Source organism: Schistocerca nitens, chromosome 7 (assembly GCF_023898315.1).
Source record: "Schistocerca nitens isolate TAMUIC-IGC-003100 chromosome 7, iqSchNite1.1, whole genome shotgun sequence".
In the NCBI taxonomy this organism is placed as follows: Eukaryota; Metazoa; Arthropoda; class Insecta; order Orthoptera; family Acrididae; genus Schistocerca; species Schistocerca nitens.
In genome coordinates, this window is record NC_064620.1 from 283629439 (window position 1) to 283653641 (window position 24203).

At 38.7% G+C, this 24203-nt stretch overlaps 1 protein-coding gene across 1 annotated transcript in view; it reads left to right on the forward strand.

Moving 5' to 3' along the window:
* Positions 1–24203, forward strand: part of LOC126194652 (muscle-specific protein 300 kDa) — a 607158-nt gene that overhangs the window by 468847 nt on the left and 114108 nt on the right. Inside the window, exons 96-100 of the mRNA XM_049932837.1 lie at positions 11218–11392; positions 14187–14300; positions 15089–15283; positions 15515–15694; positions 22741–22887. Of these exons, the coding sequence (XP_049788794.1) occupies positions 11218–11392; positions 14187–14300; positions 15089–15283; positions 15515–15694; positions 22741–22887 (811 nt within the window). The remainder of the gene's footprint in view (positions 1–11217; positions 11393–14186; positions 14301–15088; positions 15284–15514; positions 15695–22740; positions 22888–24203) is intronic.

Below are 24203 nucleotides of genomic sequence, written 5' to 3' on the forward strand. Positions count from 1 at the left end.
CATGAGACTTCATTGCAATTAATAGTTACTGCCTACACAAAAGAATAATTTAGGACAAAAATGTCTGCAAGAATAACTATTATGTTATAAACGACATAACTTGATGCTTTTAAGTATTATAGTATGGTCAGTTACTTTTTTTACAAGTGAAGTACATCTACATCCATACTCCGAAAGCCACCTGACGGTGTGTGGCGGAGGGTACCTTGAGTACCTCTATCGGTTCTCCCTTCTATTTCAGTCTCGTATTGTTCGTGGTAAGAAGGATTGTCGGTATCCCTCTGTGTGGGCTCTTAATCTCTCCGATTTCATCCTCATGGTCTCTTCGCGAGATATACGCAGGAGGGAGCAATATACTGCTTGACTCCTCGGTGAAGGTATGTTCTCGAAACTTCAACAAAAGCCCCTGCCGAGCTACTGAGCGTCTCTCCTGCAGAGTCTTCCACCGGAGTTTATCTATCATCTCCGTAACGCTTTCGCGATTACTAAATGATCCTGTAACGAAGCGCGCTGCTCTCTGTTGGATCTTCTCTCTCTCTTCTATTAACCCTATCTGGTACGGATCCCACACTGCTGAGCAGTATTCTAGCAGTGGGCGAACAAATGTATTGTAACCTACTTCCTTTATTTTCGGATTGCATTTCCTCAGGATTCTTCCAATGAATCTCAGTCTGGCATCTGCTTTACCGACGATCAACTTTATATGATCATTCCATTTTAAATCACTCCTAATGCGTACTCCCAGATAATTTATGGAATTAACTGCTTCCAGTTGCCGACCTGCTATATTGTAGCTAAATGATAAGGGATCTATCTTTCTATGTATTGGCAGCACATTACACTTGTCTACATTGAGATTCAATTGCCATTCCCTGCACCATGCGTCAATTCACTGCAGATCCTCCTGCATTTCAGTGCAATTTTCCATTGTTACAACCTCTCGATATACCACAGCATCATCCGCAAAAAGCCTCAGTGAACTTCCGAAGAGAGAAAAAGTGTGGAGGCCTCACTCATGTTTCTCGTACCCCGTAACGCCGAACAGTTTTGTTCAGTGGACCGATCCGAGAGGTAGGTTTAGCGACCCTAACGGGAAAGTCAGTTTATTTAAGCACAATTTAAAATGTACCCGTGTAGGAAAACTAATTATTTGTGGCTTTGTAAAAAAGCACTTACAGTTATCTATAGCCAAACGACCTAGTGAGGAGCATCGGTTGCTGTTAGCATTGTGGAAGCGAATATCGTGCCTCTGTGACTAAGACAATTTGTGTGACAAGCGACTTACTAGCATCTGCATCGATCTGTACGCAACCTTACTGTACCCGTGCAAAAACAATATGTGCAAAAAAGGAGTGGAGCTGGCTGAAACGCTGCGTACCCTTCAGCCAAGTTAAAACAAATAAATTATTTTTATTTGTTACAGTTATTTGCTTATTTTTAATGTTGAAACATCATACACGATTGTATTGCTCTATTAAGAATTTTTAAAACGATTCATCACTTTAGTAAGCCATAGTTTCAAAATACAGACACGACTATCCCAGATATCACTCAGTACGTACATCGAGTGCGTTGTGATGGAAACCAATTTTCCAATTTGGAAAGGAAATTAAAGTTCAACGAGTAGTAGTCAGTAGCTCGTTATCGTGTGTTTAGTGTTGGGGACTCTCAATCACGGGGCTCCGGATTCGATTCTCTCCCCGGTCGGGGAATTTCTCCGCTCGGTACTGTGTGTGTGTGTGTGTGTGTGTGTGTGTGTGTGTGTGTGTGTGTGTAATCATTGTCGAGCCAGACGTCTAAGTGGCGCCACATAAAAAGACACACCGGGCGTCAGAATTCCTCAGTAGCGTACTCCCAGCCAAAAATGCCATACGCACATATCAAGCAGAAGAAGCAAAAACTTCGAAGGCAGTCAATGACACTGTAATTTTGTCAAGAGACGGCAAAGTGTTTGAATAAGCAATTGAACGGAATGGATAGTTTCTTGGAAATAGGTTGTAAAGTGAAAATGAACAAAAGTAAAACGAGGGTAATGGATTGTGTTCTACTTAAATCACGATGCTAATGAAAATAGATAGGAAATTTGACACTAATAGTAGTGGATGAGTTCCTTTATTTGGACAGCAGAATAAGTGAGGATTGTTGAAGCATTGATGATATAATTACAGCCTACCAAAACAAAGAAATCCATTTCAGAAAAAGAGAAATTTGTTAACTTCAAATATAAATTTTAGAAAATTTACTCAGAAGGTATTTGTCAGGAGTGTTGCCTTGTACGGAAGTGGAATGTAAACAATAAAGTTAATAAACATTTCAGCCGAGAAGAGAAGCTTTTGGAATATAGTGCTACAGGAGAAACCCCCTCAGGAGACACCGCCTTAGCGAAACACTGTCCGTGTGGGCGAGGGGGTTTGTGTGATCCAATGAAGTGGAGGGCTATGCCGGCGGTGGTGTAACTACCGGCAGGGCCTCCCAAGCCGGACAGGTCTGCATAGAGGATCCAGACAAAGTGTGTCTCACAACGTCCCGTCTAGTGTCCTGTCCTATCATATTCTGTTCTGTCCCATCCTATTCATTCCCTTCCTTTCCTTTTCCTCCTTGTGATTGTGTGGCAGCAGACACAGTCCCCTAATGTGGACAGCGGAAGATCCTTGGAAACCAGGACAACGTTGATGCACATAGGCCTTACTGCGAAGGGATGGATAGCGTTCTGTAGTCGTGGTGAAGACAAGCTATCTAAGGGGTAAGGCCCTGAAATAAAACCTTGGCAGGTGTCCAGGCCATGAGGTGGCCGCCCCACCAGGACACTTGGGGGCTGTGGGCTGATAACCCGCACCACCAAAAAACACATATAACAGAAACTAAAAGGAGAAACAGCCGGATGGATCTTAAGGATATGACCTTTGGCCTGAAAAGGAAAACCCGTATCGGTTTTTGGAATGTAAGGACGTTGAGAGAGGCAGGGAGGCTAAGACAGGTTGAAAAAGAGATGGAGAACTATCGACTAGATATATTGGGACTAAGTGAAGTGAGGTGGCCAGAATCTGGGGAATTCCAAACACAAAATGGTGGAGTGTTGCTGTATGCGGGTCAGACAGGTGAGGACGCGATGCATAGGAATGGTGTAGGGCTCTTACTATCTAAAAGCAGCAAGAAGAGCTTACTGGAGTGGAAACCAGTCTCAGAACGGATAATAACCGCACGCTTTAAAACAAATGTGCGATACGTCACTGTAATTCAATGCTATGCACCTACTGAAATAGCTAAAGGAGAATTAAAAGATGCATTTTATACAGAGCTTAACGGAGTCCTTAGACAAACAGATTCTAGGGACATAAAAATTTTAATGGGTGACTTGAACGCAAAAGTTGGTTCAGAAAATGAAGGGCTTGAACATATCATGGGCGTGCATGGAATGGGGATCAGGAATGTAAATGGTGAACTGTTGATAGATACATGCGCTGAACATGACCTAGTCATTGGAGGCACATTGTTTCCACATCGTAACTGCCATAAGATAACGTGGGTTTTCCAGACCACGTTACCGAAAATCAAACAGACCACATAGTCATAAGCCGCAAGTTCCGACACTCTCTGTTAGATGTCAGAAATAGAAGAGGGGCAGACGTTGGAAGTGACCACCACCTAGTTTTGGCGGAATTCAGATTGAAGATAGTGGCAAACAGAACCAAGCACAATCATAGGTGCAAGAAAATAGAGGTGGCAAAATTGAAAGACCAACAGATCAAAGAAACATTTGCCCTTGAACTACAAAACAGATTCCAGGTCCTCTCTGAAGAAAACTTTATGGAAAAGGGAATTGAAACATGCTGGCAAAAAATCAAGAACAGTTATTTAGATGTGGGAGAAAAAATCTTAGGATTTAAGGCACATCAAAGGAAGGAATGGATCTCCGATGCTACGTGGAATGAAATCAGCCACAGGAAAGAACTAAAACTGAAGTTAAATTTTTGTAAGACAAGAGCGCAGAAGAGCGAAGCGCATAAAGAATACATGGAGGCGAACAAAAAAGTGAAAACATTGCTACGTCGAGATAAAAGGAAATGGATAGATGAGCAAGCAAAATCAGCAGAAGAGGCAGCAAGACAAGGAAATATGAAAGAGCTCTACAACATTACGAAACGGTTGTCAATGAAGAACTTCAGACATGAAGGACCAGTTAAGAACAAGAATGGTGTGATGCTTACAACTCAACAGGCACAGCTACAGAGATGGGAGGAGCACTTCAGGGAACTGTTAAATTGTGAAGACAACCAAGAGGAACAGGTAAGAGATGTTCCAGAGGAAGTTGAAGAAGATCAAGATATAAATTTGCAGTGCCCCACAATGGACGAAATTAGGATTGCCTTGAAAACACTAAAAAATACAAAGGCTCCAGGCCTAGACAACATAGCGCCAGAGCTCTTAAAAGCCGATATTGAAAGTACTGTTAAAATGCTCCATCCTTTGCTGAAGCATATTTGGCTTGAAGAGAAATCTCCAAAGGAGTGGAAAAATGGCTTGGTGGTAAAGCTCCCAAAAAAGGGAAATTTGTCAGACTGTAATAACTAGCGTGGTATTACATTATTGTCAGTGCCCAGTAAGGTCCTCACCAGAATTATTTTAAACAGAATTAAAGAATCCCTTGAAAAGCGACTGCGTAAAGAACAGGCCGGTTTTAGGGCACAACGCAGCTGTGTTGATCTTATTAACACTCTTAGGATCATCTTAGAGCAAAGCAAAGAATTCCAAGCAACCATGTACCTGGCATTCATTGATTTTCAAAAGGCCTTCGATTCCGTGAAACATAAAGTGCTCTGGCAGATGTTGCGGAAGTATGGCATACCACAAAAGATCTTAAACATAATAAAAGATCTATATGATGGCTACGAATGCTGCGTACTCCACAAGGGAAATATGACAGAGCCCATAAAAGTAACAACTGGAGTCCGGCAGGGTTGCATTTTGTCACCAACACTTTTTCTACTCATTCTAGACTCTGTTATGAGAAGAGTCACAACAGGCAGGAGACGAGGAATCCAGTGGGGGATCCACGAACGTCTGGAGGATTTGGATTTTGCAGACGATATAGTTTTATTAGCTCCAAGGCTGACTGATATGCAAGCTAAATTAAACTTGCTGAAAGAAGAAGCAGAGACTGCTGGCCTCAAGATAAATACAGGCAAAACAAAGGAAATGAGAGTAAATTCAGGGAACATGGAGGTGCCCCTGTTAATAGGTGAGCAGCGAGTGGAAACTGTCAACTCATTCCTGTATCTGGGTAGTATAGTGGCGGAAGATGGTGGAGCTGGAGATGACGTGAAAAATCGCATTAAAAAGGCAAATGCTGCCTTCATACAATTGTATCCAATATGGAAAAATAGAAATATCACATACAAAACAAAAATCCGTATTTTTAATACAAATGTGAAATCTGTCCTTGTGTACGCCAGTGAAAGCTGGAAAATGGATAAAAATATAACAACCCAGTTACAAAGCGTCATAAATAGATGTCTTCGACGCATCATGAATATCTGGTGGCCAGAAAAAATATGTAATGAGGAGGTCTGGCGAATAACAAACCAGATACCTATAGAAGACCAGATACGAGAGAGAAAGTGGGGCTGGTTGGGGCACACCTTGAGAAAACCAGATGGAGCCATCGAGAAAAAAGCATTGGAATGGAATCCCCAGGGAACAAGGAAGAGAGGAAGACCAAGGGGCACATGGAAGAGGACAGTGGAAGGGGAAGCAAAAAGAGTTGGTAAGACCTGGGCAGAATTGAGGCAAATGGCAAAAGACAGAGACGGATGGCGAGTTCTCCTGGATGCCCTATGCCCCCATAGGGGCCAAAGGAATTAAGTAAAGTCAAGCTACAGGAGAACGTTGAAGGTTAGATGGCTAGAGCAAGTAATTAATGAAGAATCGAATTCGGGCGAATAAGAAATTTATGTCACAGCTTGTCTAAAAGAAGGGATCGGTTGATAGGAAACATCCGGAGTCATCATGAATGGTCACTTTGGTAATGGAGGGAAGTGTCTGGGATAAAAATTGTTGGGTGAGACCAAGGGTTGAATATAGTAAGCATGTTCAAATGGGTATAGGTTGCAGTATTTATGCAGATGAAGAGACTTGCACAGGAGTAACTAGAGTGGAGAGCCACATTAAACCCGGCTTCGGACTGAGGACAAAAATAACAGCACACGAACTGTTCAGTAAATTGATTCCCCAGCTATATAGAGCACATTTAATCCTCGCAGCTATGTACGACAAACCCATAACCTCTGCTTCACGGGGCAATGAGGCTACGCCGAGATCGCATAGTTTTACAAGAGTAAGGTGGAGGATAGCGTACTTCGTTTCCCTCCCCTCACATTGTCACAAATAACACAAACACGGGTACATTTTAAATTGTGCTTAAATAAACTGACTTTCCCGTTAGGGTCGCTAACCCCACCTCTCGGATCGGTCCACTGAACAAAACTGTTCGGCGTTACGGGGTACGAGAAACATGAGTAAGGCCTCCACACTTTCTCTCACACCGCTCATGTCGGTAGCGTTTTCCGTGTGTATTAAAAAATAAAAAGAAAAATTATAATGTACCGCCCATATCGGCACAGTAGAGTCAAATCCGGTTCGACTATCCGCATTTATGTGCTGCTTGGCGTCACTAAATCAACTGAAGTTAGTGGCGGGATGATTCCGTCAACAAGACACTTTCTTCGCTTCTCTCTCTCTTCCCCGTGTAGCTTCTGACTTCCAATGTCTACGGAATACTGCGCTCGTATGTTCCATCTTTATTTCTGGGATGTAACAAGTGAGTTAATCATTAATGAGAAAGAAACTTAAGTTTGTCCTTTCACTCAGGATCTAGAGGTAGACCCAACCAAACCTCTCAAATTCTTTTACCACGGGGATTACCCTAGATTGATTATAACGTTTACTCGCCTACGTGGAGCCAAAGTTAGTACTGATGTTCTCACATCGTTCTGTGCCGCAGACACCAGTAAAAGTTTTCAAATAAGATTCTGCTTTCATTGTGTACACTTTCGACGAACTAGAGGAAACATCGCAGGTGAGGTGTTCACCAGCACCACTCTGTCCCTGAAACAGATCTTGGAATCTAATTCCGGTTGGCTGTGAGTAGGCATTGCGTCCAGCGTTTACATCGTAGGCCGTTTAGATTTCTGCACGGTGTAGTTCGTAACTGACGCGTCGGTGGCGTCATCGCACCGGTCCAGTCGATGACGGAACAGTCGCCCGGCGCCTCACGGACGTCTCGTCGCAGACCGACAGTCCAGCAAGCCTAATGCCCGTTGCAAGCGGGAGATCTTATTTTAGCACCGCCGACACACATGCCTCTCTTCTCCCTCCCAGCCTCGTCCCAAATCGGTTTTGGCAAAGGTGCCAAGGTACTACAGGACAGCGCGCAGGCGCGGGACTTTCTGACCGTGCCGGACCCGGCGGCTGATCACTCGAGATTCGAACAGTTTCGAACGTCCGACCTGAGTGGCTGGAGAGCAGCAAGACAGGGGATCCACTGAGGTGAGCGCGCTGTAGTGCCGATGGCAGCAAGTATCGATTATGGCGCCGGCCGGCAGCAGCGCAGCACTCCCGCCGCCGACCTGCTCTCCAGTGTTTTCAATACTGCCGTCAAGTGTACACCAACGTGATTCTGGAGGGGGCCTGTCGCATCTGCCCTTGCGAAACGGTCGAATAGGGCAGAAAGTGTTGTGTGTGAGACGTTTTGTTTGACCACGTGAGATGTGAGGAAGCCCGCTAGAGAGCTGGCGCGGCTCTTGGCCGGTGGCAGCTACTTAATAGTCCGGGATCCTTTCCTGCTCTGCCCCCGCGTGTTGCGATAGCAGGTCTGATCAAGTGCGTCGCTGTTACGATTACAAAATTTGCTATCGAAAATTTACTTTTATTTTGATTGCATACTGCGTTATGGACTGTCAGCAGCAGGTAACAAATATAAATACTGAGATACTTCAGCGAGTTATTTTTGTGCATGATAGAACAGGAATATACAACAAGGAACAATACTTGACAACAGTTTTCATAAAAATTTTAGTATAGCACACTGTAACTTACTCGTTGGTGCACTTTTTAAACTACTTCAACACCTGAAGTTTGAACACCCTGTCATGCGGACAGTGCACTAGTGCAGAGGAATTTTTCTGTGTGTGTGTGTGTGTGTGTGTGTGTGTGTGTGTGTGTGTTTACAAATTTCGTATCAAATTTAACTAGACAAAACATATACAAGATAAACAGCTGTAAGATGCTTTTCTCTCTCTCGCTCAGTTTGTGCAGAATTACTTCTATTGCAATTAAAACGAAATTTCTCATGTGCTGATAGTGTTGTACCTGTTGATAATCCAAATTTTGCTGTTAAGTCTTCACACCGCATGTTACCTCTCACTGTGTCATAGATCGTTTATTAAATTACAGCCCTTATTGAATCGTAGCGGCTACAAACCGGACCTTCGCGGTTCATCAGAAGTGTGCGGCAAAAATAGTAGCTTATCGGTTCGGTAATCAAACACTAATCTCCTTAGATGTTAGCGATTATTACATATGCCGTAACACATCTGCTGTTACAAACTTTTTCTTTGGTAATTGGGCGATAAAAATGCATGACTAGAACCGTTAAATTAAAAACATATAATTATTTCTACGAGGGAAGGTTGATTCAGAGGAAAATTTTAGTTTGCATCGTAAATGAAACAGTGTATCGGTGAAGCAACTTCATTAACTGGTACTGCTCTGTTGCGTCTATGACTGGACCTACTCTGCTTGTGTCTTACAACACGATTATAAGCTATCATGGAACATATAAATACTCTGTAGAGCGTATAAATCTTCTCATTATTTGTGCGTTAGAGAATCAGAACATCCTGCTTCCCGCATTTATGGGTGCTGGCATTCTCCACCAATGACAGCATTGTTGTTGTTTGTGTTGTTCTCGGACTGCTCAGTTATTTATCTTCCATGAAAGCCAAATGAACTTTTCTTGTTTCTGCAGTTACATTTATCAAGAATCATGTCTTTCACAGTGGTTTTTTGAAACATTCTTGCTATATATAAACCAGTGTATTAAACAGTATTTAAAGAATATACATCGACTCAAGTATTTTTTTGTATTTTGTGTTAGTCAAATAATTGTTAATTTACAATAAATTGCTCACTTCATGGATGCTGTTGAGTTGTGAATTTTTACAGTATTGTGTATGGTGTCTCAGAGCATTTTGTTGTGATACATTATTTAAACTTTTTTTCCTTTTTCTAAACAAAAACTTTTCTTGTGCTTGAGAGACAGTCACGTTAGTCACTCGCATTTTTATTCGAATTTTGAGTGAAGATTTATATTGTGTGAGGAGATTATTATTGTTAGGTTTTTGTAACGCTAATGCTATGTGTATAACAGATTAATTTTCCCAGTGGTTTATATTAACACGTCATCGAAGAGACATGAGTAATGTATATACTAGTAGTCATGCTTTCTTTTCATTTTCTGTGCTAATCACATAATGAAAACTAAAGTAGTTATGTTGGTTCCCCAATGCGATGAATAAACTTGTTTCAGTTTACGTCACACTATTTTGTTATCTCCATACTAGGAGAATAGTGGAACAGGTTTACAATAAGTTTGCAGCAAACCCCTGTGCTCATAATCTTAACACAAAAATTTATGCTATACAATTCCAGACAAGATGTCATACAGGTGCCATACACGTAGATCTGTGTACTCTCACTAAATGAAACTCCATGTGTGAAATCTACACATTTGGTCTGTCAGGAAACTGAGGTTGCATCTCCACTTGAATAAGTTAACCAAGAAGTTCAGTTCTGCCCACTGTGCTATTAGAAATATGTTGTACTGTTTTGACACATTGATAGAACTGCTACCATGCTTTCACTTGTCATTGTCCTAGGCGTAATCTCTTGTTCCATTCAGCAGAGGTCAAAAAATATGTATTGTGCACATTACTGTAGGCAAAGCTGATAATTAAACATCTTACAGAAGCCTCTTCTGGTGCCTTAGCATGGTTTTACTCACAAATCAATCAATACATTTATGTAATGGTATTTGTCTTAAGAATGAATTTAGAATGAATGGTGAAATTTGCAACTACAGTACCATAAGGGAAAATAATTCCCAAAATGACTTTGCATCCCAGTCACGATTTGAAAATAGATCTTTATATTCAGGTGCAAAATTCATTTAATTATTTGCCAGCCAACATTAGGCAAGAAATAATAAATCCCCAAATATTCGAAATTAAAGTAAAATAGTAACTTATTAGAAAGTGTATGTGTACTTTTTCATAATAATTGGGCTTGGATAATTAAATTTTGATTCTTGGTAGACTGGTTTTAACTTTCCCTGTACATAGAGATCTGACAGAATTCTCCAAAAGTAATAAAGTCATGGAAGTTCTTAGCAGAAAGCAGTTTATGTGTGTGTGTGTGTGTGTGTGTGTGTGTGTGTAGGGAGGGGGGTTAAAATTTGTAATACACTCTATTAAATATAAAGTAATATAGAAGTAATTTATGTAATTCATTATGAGTAGATTAGCATACTTAACAGAGCTGACCTACAAAACCTACTTCTGCTTGTTAACTTGTAATTGGACTTGTTCCACATTCATAGAAGCTCTTCTTCATGTGGCATTTATCAAATATGATTTGAGAATGGATACTCTGCTACCTATTGACATTTATTGTACTTTGCTGAATACTTGGAACACAATGCGTTGCATATTGGGCTTATTTTTAGTTCACAAATGCTACTCAACATTCTCTGCGCGATTCTTCCCTGTGAAATGTGTGGCAGATAATGGCATATAAGAAGTGTGACATCAGATCACACTGTTAATGCACAATTTGAATAGTTGTAAAGAACAGGTTTTATCTAATTATTGATATGTCAATAAATAATTCACTTTTCCATTAGATTCTTTGTCATTACACTAGCTTCGAGGCAGGCTTCTCAGCAGTTTTGCATATTGAAACAACTGAAGATTGATAGGGTTTTCAACTAAGCAGTATACAGTTTTTATACATTAGTTCATAGTTGTGAATGTTTGTTTGCAAGTGAATATTTCTAAGGTTTAGCTGTTGTTTATTGTTTGTTTCCCTTTTAGAATACAATTAAAAGTAAAATGTTTGCCTGATGTATAACATCATGATTTAAGAGTATCATTTGTTGTGCAGGCTCATTGAACAGGTGAGGAGCAAATTAAACAAAGCTACTTCTGAACTTACATACATTGATCATATCCAGTTGGAAATCTGCAGAATTAAGAAAGAATTAGAAAATTTGCAGACAAGAATTGACGTATTTTATGTTTTTGGAGACAACGAGGAAGAAACTGAAACTGCAGTTGAGGTACGTGTTTTTATTTTGAGAATAAATTATGTTGCAGTTTTTGGAAAACAGGAGATTTCAATGGAGATTCTTGAATGATTTATTCAGTGTATTCCCCTCTACATTAAACTACACCTATTGCAAAGAACACATCTTTCTGTCGTGTAGTTCATGAATCAGCTTTCATTTTTGGTATATCGGTAAGACTTGCTTTGGTTGAATTTGCCATTAGTCAGAGTGAGCTGTGCAATTTTGCAATTTAACGTATGACTACTAAAGCAGTTGCTACGTTTCATTTTCAAATCACAAGGGAATAATATGATACAGATACGTCTTAACATATGGGACATTGAAGTCAAGTAGATTAGGTGAATGACATTCATACAAAATGCCTGTCTTGACCAGTGTAATTAGAGACAGCACCAAAAAGAAGAATCAACATTTGTAAAAAGCTAAAAATTTAGTCACAAAAAATAAATAATACCACCTCAGCCAAAACCTTTGGTGCAAACATCAAACTATTTCATATTGGGAGGGGGGAGGGGGAGTGTAGGTGTATCATAAACACAGGATGTAAATTACAAGTAAAGTCATGTCATGTCCACAACAATAAGAGGTCGGGTTACGATAATCATGTGCTGAGACAGAGACAGAAGAGTTGGTGGAAGAGCAGGTACATCTTTCTCACTGGTTAGCTAATAGGTCCACATTCACAAGAAATTGTGTTTGACAGAGCCATAACACATCTCTTTCCTTTTACATCTTCCATAAAATGTAACCTTTTGCTACTGGGTATGTTATTGTGTAAATATTTCAAGGGCTGGTAGGCTCTATATTTAAATGGCTGTTCTTGTTAAACCAAATGTTTCATTCCTTTGCTGTAAATCACTGCTGTGGGATTTTGCTCCCAAAAACCATTCAGGTAAGTATTATGGACATTCCAATAAAATTTTGTAATTTTGCCATACAGACGGTATGGCGCAAACAGTATGTCAGTAGGCGTTTTATAAGCCACAGTTTTATAATTATTTATCACTGCAGAATATTATTATTATATCCATGATGTTTGGAAAACTTTTCAGGTGCTTAGGCATGTACCAATGCAGAAAACCAGCCACATTTTTTATTGAATGAATCTTCATTTTTCCGTAAGGGGTTTGGGCCTAACACACCTTCTGATGGCAGCTTGCATTTCATAGGCAAATTTTCCATTTGTCTCTTGAATATAGCATGTTCTGTACTGTATATAAAAAAATTCAGGGTACAAATTGCTTGCTGTGTGCTGCCGAATTGAGCTGTGAGTCAGTCAAGTTGTAAAGAGTTTCATTCATATTTACTGCAGTATTCTAATGTGAAGATGGCAAAAGGATTTAAAGAGACTGAATTAAGAGTTATGGAGGGTATACTACCTTCGTAAACCATGTGCCATCTAGTCATTCCCTCTTCATAAACCGATGGCATTTATGAAGTGTTTATCACAAATTTGTCACTGTAGCAGTACATATATTTTGGTGAGTAGTTTCAAACCGACTGGTTCATTCTCAAGCCTGATGTACTGAGGCTGCAGTGAATGTGCTTGATTGTAAAGTCCCACCTATAATTGGAAATATATCCATCACACTGTGACGATAGATAAATCTCACAGTATGACTATGCTCACCATACCAGTCTGAAATTCTGAAAATGTTGAAATTGCACTATGGCATTTAGACATAAGATTTGACAAGAACACTTTGAGCATTGGATAACAATGCCTTCTCCTGTCTTGTACTGTTGACATTATCAGTGTCTTCCAATCAGTAGGCATGGGCACTTTTTATACAAGGATACTTTAACCAGTAAGTTACACATTATTATGGTTGGCCAAATAACTTGTATTGAATGCTGAACTATGCTTCGAAGTGACACAGATACATGACACTATACTCCAACATAGTTGCCATGTTCCTGCCCACAGGGATCATAATGCTTTGCGTACTTCAACTTTGTAGTACATTTCCAGTCGCCGTGCCATTTCACTCTCACACAGTGGTGTACCAATTATCTGCGCTGCAGCAGAACTGTGTGTGCAGTAAATGTGTCTTATATGCTCTCTTCTGACTGTGTACCACACTTTTTGCACGATGGTCTTAGTGTAGGGGCTACATGTGCAATTTACTTTTCGAAGTCCCTGCATACCATTGCTCACATCTTGGTGTCCATATTACATTGTATTTTCTAAGCATACCATGACATTTCTGTTAATCTCAGTCTTAGAAGCTCTTAAATTTGCAGCTAAAAATAATAGGTGAATAATCTGAGCTGTACGCTATCTCACAATCATCATTTTAGTACAATGCCCAGCCTATGTATAAGTTCAGGTGATTGCCTACTACCGTCTAAGCAGATGCCATCTCTTTCTGAGGAATGCGACACATGTGAAAGTTGAAGTACAAGAACACCCAGAGCAACATAACTGATTTGTTTGTATGCTTATATAAATAGTTGTTGTTCAGTTTAGCACGCTTTTAGATGGGCAATCCATAGCAAAGACACAGAATTAACTGTGAGGGCATACTTGCATCCTGAGTGTCCGTCAGGTTGTTGTATGAGTTATTAGACTAACTACTACATCATTAATTAATGTGTATTAAACAGAATTGAAGTGCTTGAACAATACACTTGCACAAAAGTGTTGGGAATACAGAAATGGGAAATGTCTAAAGTTAATTTAATTTCAGTCATCTGCCAGAAACTCATACTAAAACAATTCTTGGAACTAATTATTTAATTTACTGTGATGACAGGAGATTCAAATAATCTGTTCTTTTTACAGAATCTGAAATCGGAAGTCAGTTCATTAGTCTCATCTGCAAAGGATTTCATTTCGGACACGAGGGACAAATACACTGAATCGCAAAACCTAGTGCCTGCTGACATTGCTCAAGAGGTAAGTGCTTTGCTGTGATTGAGGAATGGAATAGAAATTTCTAGATACATTAATTAAAATGTGCAGTGAGAGTTGTCAAGTTTAGTTGTAAAGAATAATAAGTCAGAAAAAATAGTATTGAATGACCAGATTTCAGTTGAATATATTTCAGTCTATCAGGAAAAAATGTGGATAAGAGGCAAAAATTAATACTGAAATTGAATTCATTAATGCAACAGTTATCAGTACAAGAACATGTTCCTTTGTACGTAATGAACTAGTGATTGATTTCCAACACCTCCCAAGTAAAGTGTTAAGTCACTATATTATAAAGTTTACTCATAGTCAAAACAGTGATTGAATTGTATTGTGACCATTGCAAATTAGTCTTTCTGTTATTTCTCTAAATATATGCTGAAAACATGCTTCAAAGTAAAATCTACAAACACTAGTTTTCCCTCTTAGGTTTTAGTCTCATTAGTATAAAAGTCTAATGAAAACTGTGTGTTGGAACAGGTTTGTGTGACATTCAGTACATGGCAAGATGATGCGGTATTGTTCTTGTTTGTGAAATGGGCCAGGTTCAGATCACCTACCCAGTTCACATGATGGGCTTTATCATAGTTCCTTTAAGTTATGGTGAATTGTTACCAATCAGTATGCAAAGTGAATCTCTGCTAGTATCTTTTCCAGTGACTTTGTTGCAAATGCTCTTTATCGTCAGATTGTTACATATGTATAAATTTGCATTCATCAGTTTTCAGTACTGTGATCAGACTGTAACAGCATATTTTATCTTTTTCATCTAGTTGTCATCTGTGGAACTTGCATCAGAGAGTGTATCTAACAAAATGGATGAGAAAAGTCGAGAATTCAAACGTGCTCGCACCCTGCGACATGATTATGCGAATGATGTTGGGGAGGTTCAAGCCTGGATACAGAATGCAGAACTGAAAGTTCAAGATCGTTCAGTGGAGCCTCTGCAGCTCAAAGAATATCTTTCAGTATGTAATTCTAGCTATTTTATGTTTGGAATAAAAGTATTTAAAAAAGCTAAAAATAAATTTTAGAATCGATATGAGTATTATTTTAGCTGTTTAAAATCCTTTTTTGTGATTGGTTGAATGTGCATGCTATATTTTTGCAAGTGTCTTAGAATTTAATTATCACATTATGTGCATATTTAAATATGTTTCAGTTTTTTGAGCTTGTGATTTAAGTTATACCTTTTGCAGCAAATTCAACTAGAGATTGGTGGTACTAGTGATAAATTAGAGAGACTGACAAAGAATGGGAATATAATCTGTGAAAAAACAAAGACAGAAGATGAGAGAACAGTTATTCAAGGAACTATCAATACATTGACGGACCAGTTTCAGCAGCTGAAAGCATGGTTAGATGAAAAGAAGGGACAGGTAAGATTTATTGTTTTCATACATAGTCCACATGTGAAGCTCTTCTCACCTGACTATGTCATAGTGTTGAAATATCATGTAATTACTCACTTACCAATCCACAGGATTTTCCCTATAGACTAAGCTTTCATGTTAAACCAGGTAGCCCAATACATTACTGTCGAATTCTATAGTGTTACGTATTGAACAGTTATGTAGTGGCTGATTGTGTAAATTTGTGACACAGACATTTTATACAGTAGACGCATGCAATGGGCAATCAAGGCTTTTAATAGGGTCATGGAACTTACTTCTTAATTGTCTTCCGACATTGATATTACTTGGTCTTGTTTTGTTTTGTGGTGTTGTCAAGCCTGTGCAGATACAACACTTTGTTTCCAGTGTTGTTATTGATGAGCCTTTTCCAGGCCTTTGACACAAAACCAGGCACAATTTATTGCCTAAAATAACATAAAGTCTATGGCTCATTGGTCCATTGTTTATGGTTAACAATATGACACAATCCACAAAAAATACTCGTAGTATTTCGAGCACCATAACATGATGAATAACTGCTTCCTGGCTTCTTCTGAGACAACCAGTATACTTACAAGCAGCAATGTGTTTATAGTGACATATTTTCCACACTGCTAACTTTCGTTATTTCTGTAGTTGAATTATTTGTATTTTAATGAATGTTATTCTGCCTTCTAATGGAAAGTTTTATCACAGAGTTGATTGCCTGTTCTGCCACTGAAATCTTTCGCTGAAATATGTCTTGGAGCTTGTGATGGACCTCTTACCTGTTAATAGATGTTGCACTCAGTTCTGGTGAAACTTGAATTCGCATATCTTGCTGTCCTGAAAATATATCCTGGAAACTGATGCTATGAAGGATATTGCCAAATTATGTAGACCAAACTAGAAATTTATTTTGTAAGTGGTTCATTCCACTTTATTCACGCTATACTGTTTTGGTGGTGGCCAGTTCCTGTTTTACAATTCACAGACTATACAGGTTAAGGGTCACACATCTCATCTTTTGCAGACACACACAGAAGAAAATTCACCCAGTCATTAATCACAGTCACAATATTTATTAAGTTTCACAGTTGCATAACATACAGTAACCAACGCATGAAAGTGAAAGTGCACACAAAATAACATGCAGTACAATTAACAGCATTAATTATATCATCCAGTACTAGAGTTTGTAGATTGTGAGTACTTAGGTTGTATATTTTTCACTCACCTGAGATTGTAAGGGGAAAAGGTATTACTCACTTTCAGACTATTCACATACATATGTGTCACATATGCTATGTTATGGCACAGAGATCAACTTTAACTGGAACGGAGATGTTATTCAAGTGCTTTCTGGCCCCAGATGCTGACATCATCTGACAGAGAGATGTTATTTGTGCACTGTTCAGTTGTAGACTTTAACGTACTGGCTTAGAGATGTGTGATTTCCAGAATCAGACAGCCGTTTTTGGGGGAGGGGTGACTAAATGCTTTGAAATTTGGGTAGGTTAGATTTTACTTTTCTATTGTTTGGTTTGTGAAAAGTGTTTCAGGTTAGTACTTCACAAAAGTACAGGGAACAACAGTATTCAACAATCATTCAAAATCCTCCATTTATGAAAATGGCACGCACCTTGAAACAAATGTTTTATTTTACTAAATTATTCAAAATCTTAATTACTGGCTGGATTAGTGACAAGTGTAGTGACAAGTGTCATTCGAATAAATACAGCCGTAAAGTTTTATTGTCAAAGTTCAGAAACCTGCAGTCATTAAAGCAAAGCAGGCAATTGAAATTTTGAGTGTCTGATCTTTTGATGTCAATTAACTTGTAAGTTAAGTAATGGCAGTTAATTCCACAGGTGTTCTTGGAAAATCAGGAAGTTTGCTTTTGAAATATTGGTGACAAGATGTCCTTTGCTGCTTATTAGCTCAAAATGTTTTACAATTATACAATGTCATCATTATTTCAGTTAGATGTAACTTCTAATTACTTAGGCTTTAAGTACAATCATGGCATCATTGTAATCAGGAAGACAAATGTAAACAACAGGGTTATAAGTTTAAATGAGATTTTGTGTGAATAAGAATTTTATATATTCCTGTACATGTTACATATTACATGTGCAGCTGCATTAGATATAATATGAAAGAGTGAAAAGATTAAGTTATTCTTTGGAGCAGAAAACATAACAGTTGGATTAAATTCCATCTTGCTACGTTTCAAGTTATCGATGCTTTGTGAATGAGTTTGATGGACTTGTCAGAACAATAATTTGTCTATCCTTGTTGGTGATTTGCTCAGTTAGGTAACCAACAACTGTACGCTGATCACCCCTAATATTGCGGGGTAATATGTATTATAGCAGGCATCTTTTTATGAACCCTGACTTGTGTTGATTGTTGATTATTGTAACATCTATGTATTTGTGAACTCTTAAGAAAGCATGGGCACTAGCCTAGATACTGTACAAGTCAAGTGTGCTTAGTAATGCTGAAAGTGGTCTGTAACTTGTACTGACGTAATTACTTGCCCACACCTCAGAACAGTTAACGATTCCGGTTTCCTGCACAAATGCTGAGCAACAGAACAACAACATAACAGAGACATCACAAGGCAAGAAGAAATAACAGATAATTGGAATGTTTCTACCAAAAGGAATAGGAACACCAAACCATTTGAACTTTACGAAACAGCAGTAATTTTGTGGGTTTGGCAATAATTCCAGGAATAGGCAATCCACGAAGAGAATGTCAAACTTGATTGTAAAGTAGCTGGTGACAGACGATGACAAATTACTTGTAAATCACTGAAAAATTCATATAATGTCCACAAATATCCGACCATTTCTGTCAAGTCCCAGCAGCATTTATGTTTGTGCATGAGTGGTGAATGTGTTCTTGTGTGTTGTTTACCTATTGTAAAGGCTATTTCTAGGTTCCCTTCTGCTAATGCATTGCTGTACCAGTCTTCTCATTTATATATGCTAGTATTGGAGCCATAGCAGTGCAACATGAAAAAAGACATATATTACTTCTTGTTACAGCTTGGCACTGATATGCTATTCTGAATGGTTTTAGCTGCCTGTTGTGGTGACATTATAGCTCTCTTTCAGTACACAATACACAAGATCATTTTCCACATGTTAATTCATGTATTGACAGTAGCATTGAGAACTGTTTTCCAGTTGCTGTTGCTATCTCCATATCATTCAGTGATCTTCATTCCACCATCTTTTCTTCTTCTGTAGTGGTCAATCCAAGGATTGGTTTGCAACAGCTACAATGGCAGCTTGTCCCCATTCTGTGCATCTTTCAGCTTTTCTATTCATTTCTTTATAGGTGTTACATCCCACATCTTCCACGATTTGATCCATGTACCTCAGTCGTGGTCTTCCTCTTGGTCTTTTTCCCTCAACATATCCCTCTATGATTGTGTTCAGGAGTCCTTTATGTCTTAATAGATGGCCTGTAAATTGCACTCTTCTTTTACCAATGAAACTCAAGAAGCTTCTCTTCTCACCTGCTCTTTCCAGAACCACTTCGTTTGTGACCTTGTCGATACATTTTATTTTGAGCATGCGTCTATAGCACCACATTTCAACAGAATTTAGCTTCTGGTCTTCCTCTGTCCCGAGAGTCCATGTTTCACACCCATAGCATGCCACACTCCACACATATGACTTCAAAAATCTTTTCCTGATTTCAAGGCTGATGCTCTTAGATGTTAATATGTTTTTCTTCTTTTTAAAATCAGCCTTTGCTTGAGCTATTCTACTTCTCACTTCTGCCTTGCTCCTTACATCCCTGGTAATATTACTGCCCAGATAAGTAAATTTATCAACTTGTTCAAGCAGTTCATTGCCTGCATGAACTTGGACTTTCACTTGATCTTCTTTGTCGCATGCCATTACTTTTGTTTTTGCTTTATTAATTCTCATATTATATTCTTCACCCATAACTTTATCCGTTCTATTCAGTAGGACTGCAAGATCTTCTTCACTTTCAGCCAGGACAGCTATATAATCAGCATATCTTATCATATCTATTCGTTGGCCATGAATTACTACACCTGTCTGTGAATTTTCCCTTACTTTTTTCAGCGCCTCTTCAATGTATACGTTAAAGATAACAGGGGATAGTGCGCAACCTTGTCGGACACCTTTCCGTATCTGCACCTCTTCTTGTTTTGTCCGTCCACGGATAACTGCTGTCTCATTTTTGTAAAGGGTCCATATCATTTTTCTATCTTTATGGTCTATTCCTCCTTTTTTGAGTACCTCAAACATCTTATCCCATTTAACATTATCAAAGGCTTTCTCTACATCTACGAAAGCTATGTATGTTTTCAGGTTCTTATCTAGTCGTTTCTCTATTATTAGTTTTAGAGCAAATATTGCTTCTCTGGTTCCTCTATCTTTCCGGAATCCAAACTGGTCTTCGGAGAGTGTAGCTTCAACATTTTGTTCGAAGCGTTTTAGGATAATTGAGGTTAATAGTTTAGAGGTGTGTGTAACTGGACTGAGCGTCCTATAATTTTCACATCTTGTAGCATTTGGCTTCTTTGGAATGGGGATCATAATGTTTTTCTCAAAGTCTGTAGGAATTTTACCCTGCTCGTACATGTTGAAAACAAGATTATAGAACTCCTGATTCAGTTTTGCTCCTCCAGATTTCAGAAGTTCGGCTGGGATATTGTCTATACCAGGCGATTTGTTGTTTTTCAATTTTTTCATATCTAGTTCAAACTCTTTCTTTAATATAGGTTCACCTATGTTGTGTGCATCTACTTCTGTTTCTTCTTCCATGTTGTTTTCAGACAGGTCTGGTCCGCTGTACAGTTTTCCTATATATTGTTTCCATCTTCTTGCAACTTCATCATCGTCATCCAACATATTGCCATTTTCATCCATCACAGCCCTACACTTGTTTCTTCTGTCTCCAAAGCAATGTCTTACATATTTATAGGCCTTGTCGATATTTCCCTTGCTCATGTTGTCCTTAACTGAAATACAGAGATCATCAAGGTATTTTTCTCTTGCTTGTTTTGCCTCTCTGTTGATTCTGTTTTTCAGACTCTTGTATTTCTCTTGGTCTTCCTTCTTCACCGAATTTTTTAATTTCCTTCTTTCTTCCATCATATTTAGTAGGTCATTAGTGATCCATTCCTTCCTTTTCTCTGTCCTTTCTTTTCCTATTACTTCTTCTGCTACTTCTAAAATACCAGTTTTTATTTTTTCCCAGCCCCTTGGATGTCATTGCAGCCCTGTGTATTTGTTTTCTTGTCTGTTTCTAGTTGATAGTACTTCAGTGTATTTTCGTTTTTCAGGTTTGTCAAATCCCATTTACATGTACTTCTTTTTTTAATGTTCTTGAATTTTAGTTCAGTCGTCATCATAACGAGTATGTGGTCACTTTCCACATCGCAGCCTGGATATGATCTGCTGCCCTTAACTTGGTTTTTAAATCTTTGCTTCACTAATATTAAGTCAATTTGATATCTGTTAATGTTACCAGGCATTTTCCAAGTATATCTTCTTCTTGGATGATGATTAAAGAAGGTATTTGCAAAGGTATAATGCAAAGTTTATTTCTTTGGCAGAATTCTACAAGTTTATCCCCTCTTGCATTTCTTAATCCTAATCCAAAATTCCCTGCCACATCCTCTTCTTTACCTTCCCCAACAATGGCATTCATATCTCCCATGATGACAAGGTTTTCAGCTCCTTTAATTCTGCCAATTGCTTCTTCAAGGTGGTCATACATCATGTCGATTTCATCATCCTCGTGCCTCATAGTTGGCATGTATACTTGGATTATGATTGTTTCTCTTGGTTTAGTTTCCAATCGGACATAAATTATCCTCTCACTATGTTGAACAAATCCTTTTACTCTTAACCCCATCTCTTTACTGAGGATAATTCCCACTCCTGCAATCCCTGGATTGTCTTGTGCTGTTCCAGTGTGTATGATTCTGTAATCCCCTGACCAAAAGTCGCCAGCGTTTGGCCATCTCATTTCTGAGACTCCCAGTACATCAATATCCATTCGTTTCGTTTCCATTTTCATTTTTTCCAGTTTACCACATTTAGGAAGTGAGTTGACGTTCCATGTTGCTATCCTTCTTACATTAATGCTTTTGGATTTTGGTATCTCTGTAGTAGTCCCCGCCCGGAGATCCGAATGGGGGACTACTTTACCTCCGGAGAATTTAACCAAAGAGCTTTCCATCATAAGCTGTTGATACTTGGGATACCTGCCCGGGTCTTTAATGGAGTGGTTTCCCGTTGCCTTCTCCATTCTATGCCGTTGGCCACCTTGTGGCTCCTCCGCCTTTAGGAGCAGTTTCCCACCCCAAGGGCAAGAGAGTGCCCTTCCTTCTAGCCGCTCATCCACCCTCCTAGAAGGCCGTTGGCAAATGATAGAAGGTGATCTCCTTATCCCGGGAGATATTCGGCTCAGTAGAAGTATAGGTTGGAAATGGAAGACCCCTAGCCCTCGAAACCTAATAGCGTCAGGGTCGGAAAAGAACAAGAGTTGGCCGAGGGTGGCCAAATAGGAAAGATAAAAGTGAGGAGCCTGGCATAAGTAAGTGGAAGCAATGCCAGGACTCAGCTCGGGACCCCGTGGTCGTCAGCCACGTACTCACTAGGTGTGAGTCCCTGAAGTACCACCATCTTTATTCCATTAATAATTGACATGTATTAAAAAAGTATATATTTTGCAATTATTTGTTGGAAATTGGCATAACATTAACGTCACTTTCTGTACTGCAGCAGCTACTCCAGATTTATTCTGTCTCTCATTCAGACACCTGTAGATAGCATATCACTTTACTATGCACACTCTGATGTGTGTTTCAGCTGAGAAAAAATACTAGTGTCTGTAGATGGGCAAGAACAGTTAGCTATTAGTGTAAAAACTGCAGCACAGGCCACTAATCAGTAACCCATTAAGCATCTTGTTGCACTACTAAATTAAATGTTACTGCAGATAAATTTTCACATAAGAAAATTTGATAAAGTTGTTTGATTTTCTCATAGGTCAGTGAAGCTCTGGATGCATGGCAGCGATTCATGACATTGTATCAGACTGTGAAAACGTGGGTTGATGAGAAGCAAACATTCCTTGTAGAACCACTGCAACTAAGCAGTCTTACTCAGGCACGGCAGAGACTTCATGATTATTCTGTAAGTGCTACTATATAGTTATACATCTACTCTCACTTTGTAATTGCTGTACAGCAGTTTTGTTTCTTGTCTAATTTTCTAGATTAAGTGTGCAGTTAACCTTTTAACAGTAAGAATATTGCAGCTGTTTTTTAAACAATCACACCTAGCTTTCAGTTACTTTTCGTCACTCCCTTCATGTAGAAGAACTTGTTAAACTGTGTAACTCACAAAATTAGATCAAAGAATTTCCGGTTATGTACAGAGATGTAGTGATATAAGCTTACTTTGATATGGTAGTACATTTACTTATTGAAAGCTGATGAGCATTGAAAACCTATTTGTAGAACACCTTCCCTGTCTTTTAATATTTTTTTCAGGCATGTGTAGATGTTTCTGATATGAAACAGATCTGGAAAAGAAAGATAATATTCTGTTTGGTCTGTACATTAGTCTATAAAATACATTATAATGAAACTTTTTCTAGAAAGTTGTGTGAGAAATTAGAAAATACTGGGAACTTAATAGAAAATAGTTTCTTTGAAATATATGTGAACTTTAAACCCACGCAGCACTCCTATGTCGATGATCTGTTTAGAATTTCCTTTGAGAAACTCATTTGTAGTTTCTACATGTATGAAGGAAGGAAGATTAGTATTCATTGTCCCATTGACAACGAATTCATAAGAGATGGAGTGCAAGCTTGGATTAGGGAGGGTTGTGCCCTTTTAAAGGAACAATCCTGGCATTTTCCTCAAGTGATTTAAGGGAACTACAGAAAATGTACATCTGGATGCAACTACTCAGTTGCATGTATGATTAATATTTAATGACTGGCATGTGCTTAACAGAAATAAATAAAAGTTTGGTACAACATGGAGGAATTCTTTGATATACATTTTATGCCTCCACTTTTAAAGCAGTAAGGTACTTTCTTCAGAAGAAAACAGTGCTTTTTCCCATAGGATTTTTTAATTGCAGTCCATAGTGTTTGTTTCTTTTTATATGTATTAATAAATTTGTCACAAATTACAATTTGTAAGGTTGCATGTGCGAGCTTATCTGGCTAATATCTCATTGTCCTGGCCCAATAAAAAATGCTACATCCTTTTTTTCCAGAGTTCATAGTTAAAGTATGATCATGACCTTGTAAGCTAAAAACCAATTAGCCAAATAAATTAATACATCCATGATATTGTGCTTTTCATTTGTATTACTAAACTATACATTGACTATTATCATCTGACTTAGTGGACACTACAGAGCTTTCTCATTCACAAAAGTATTCAGGTACATTAAGCTCATGTTCCCCCTTACTGTAATGCAAAATTACGTTG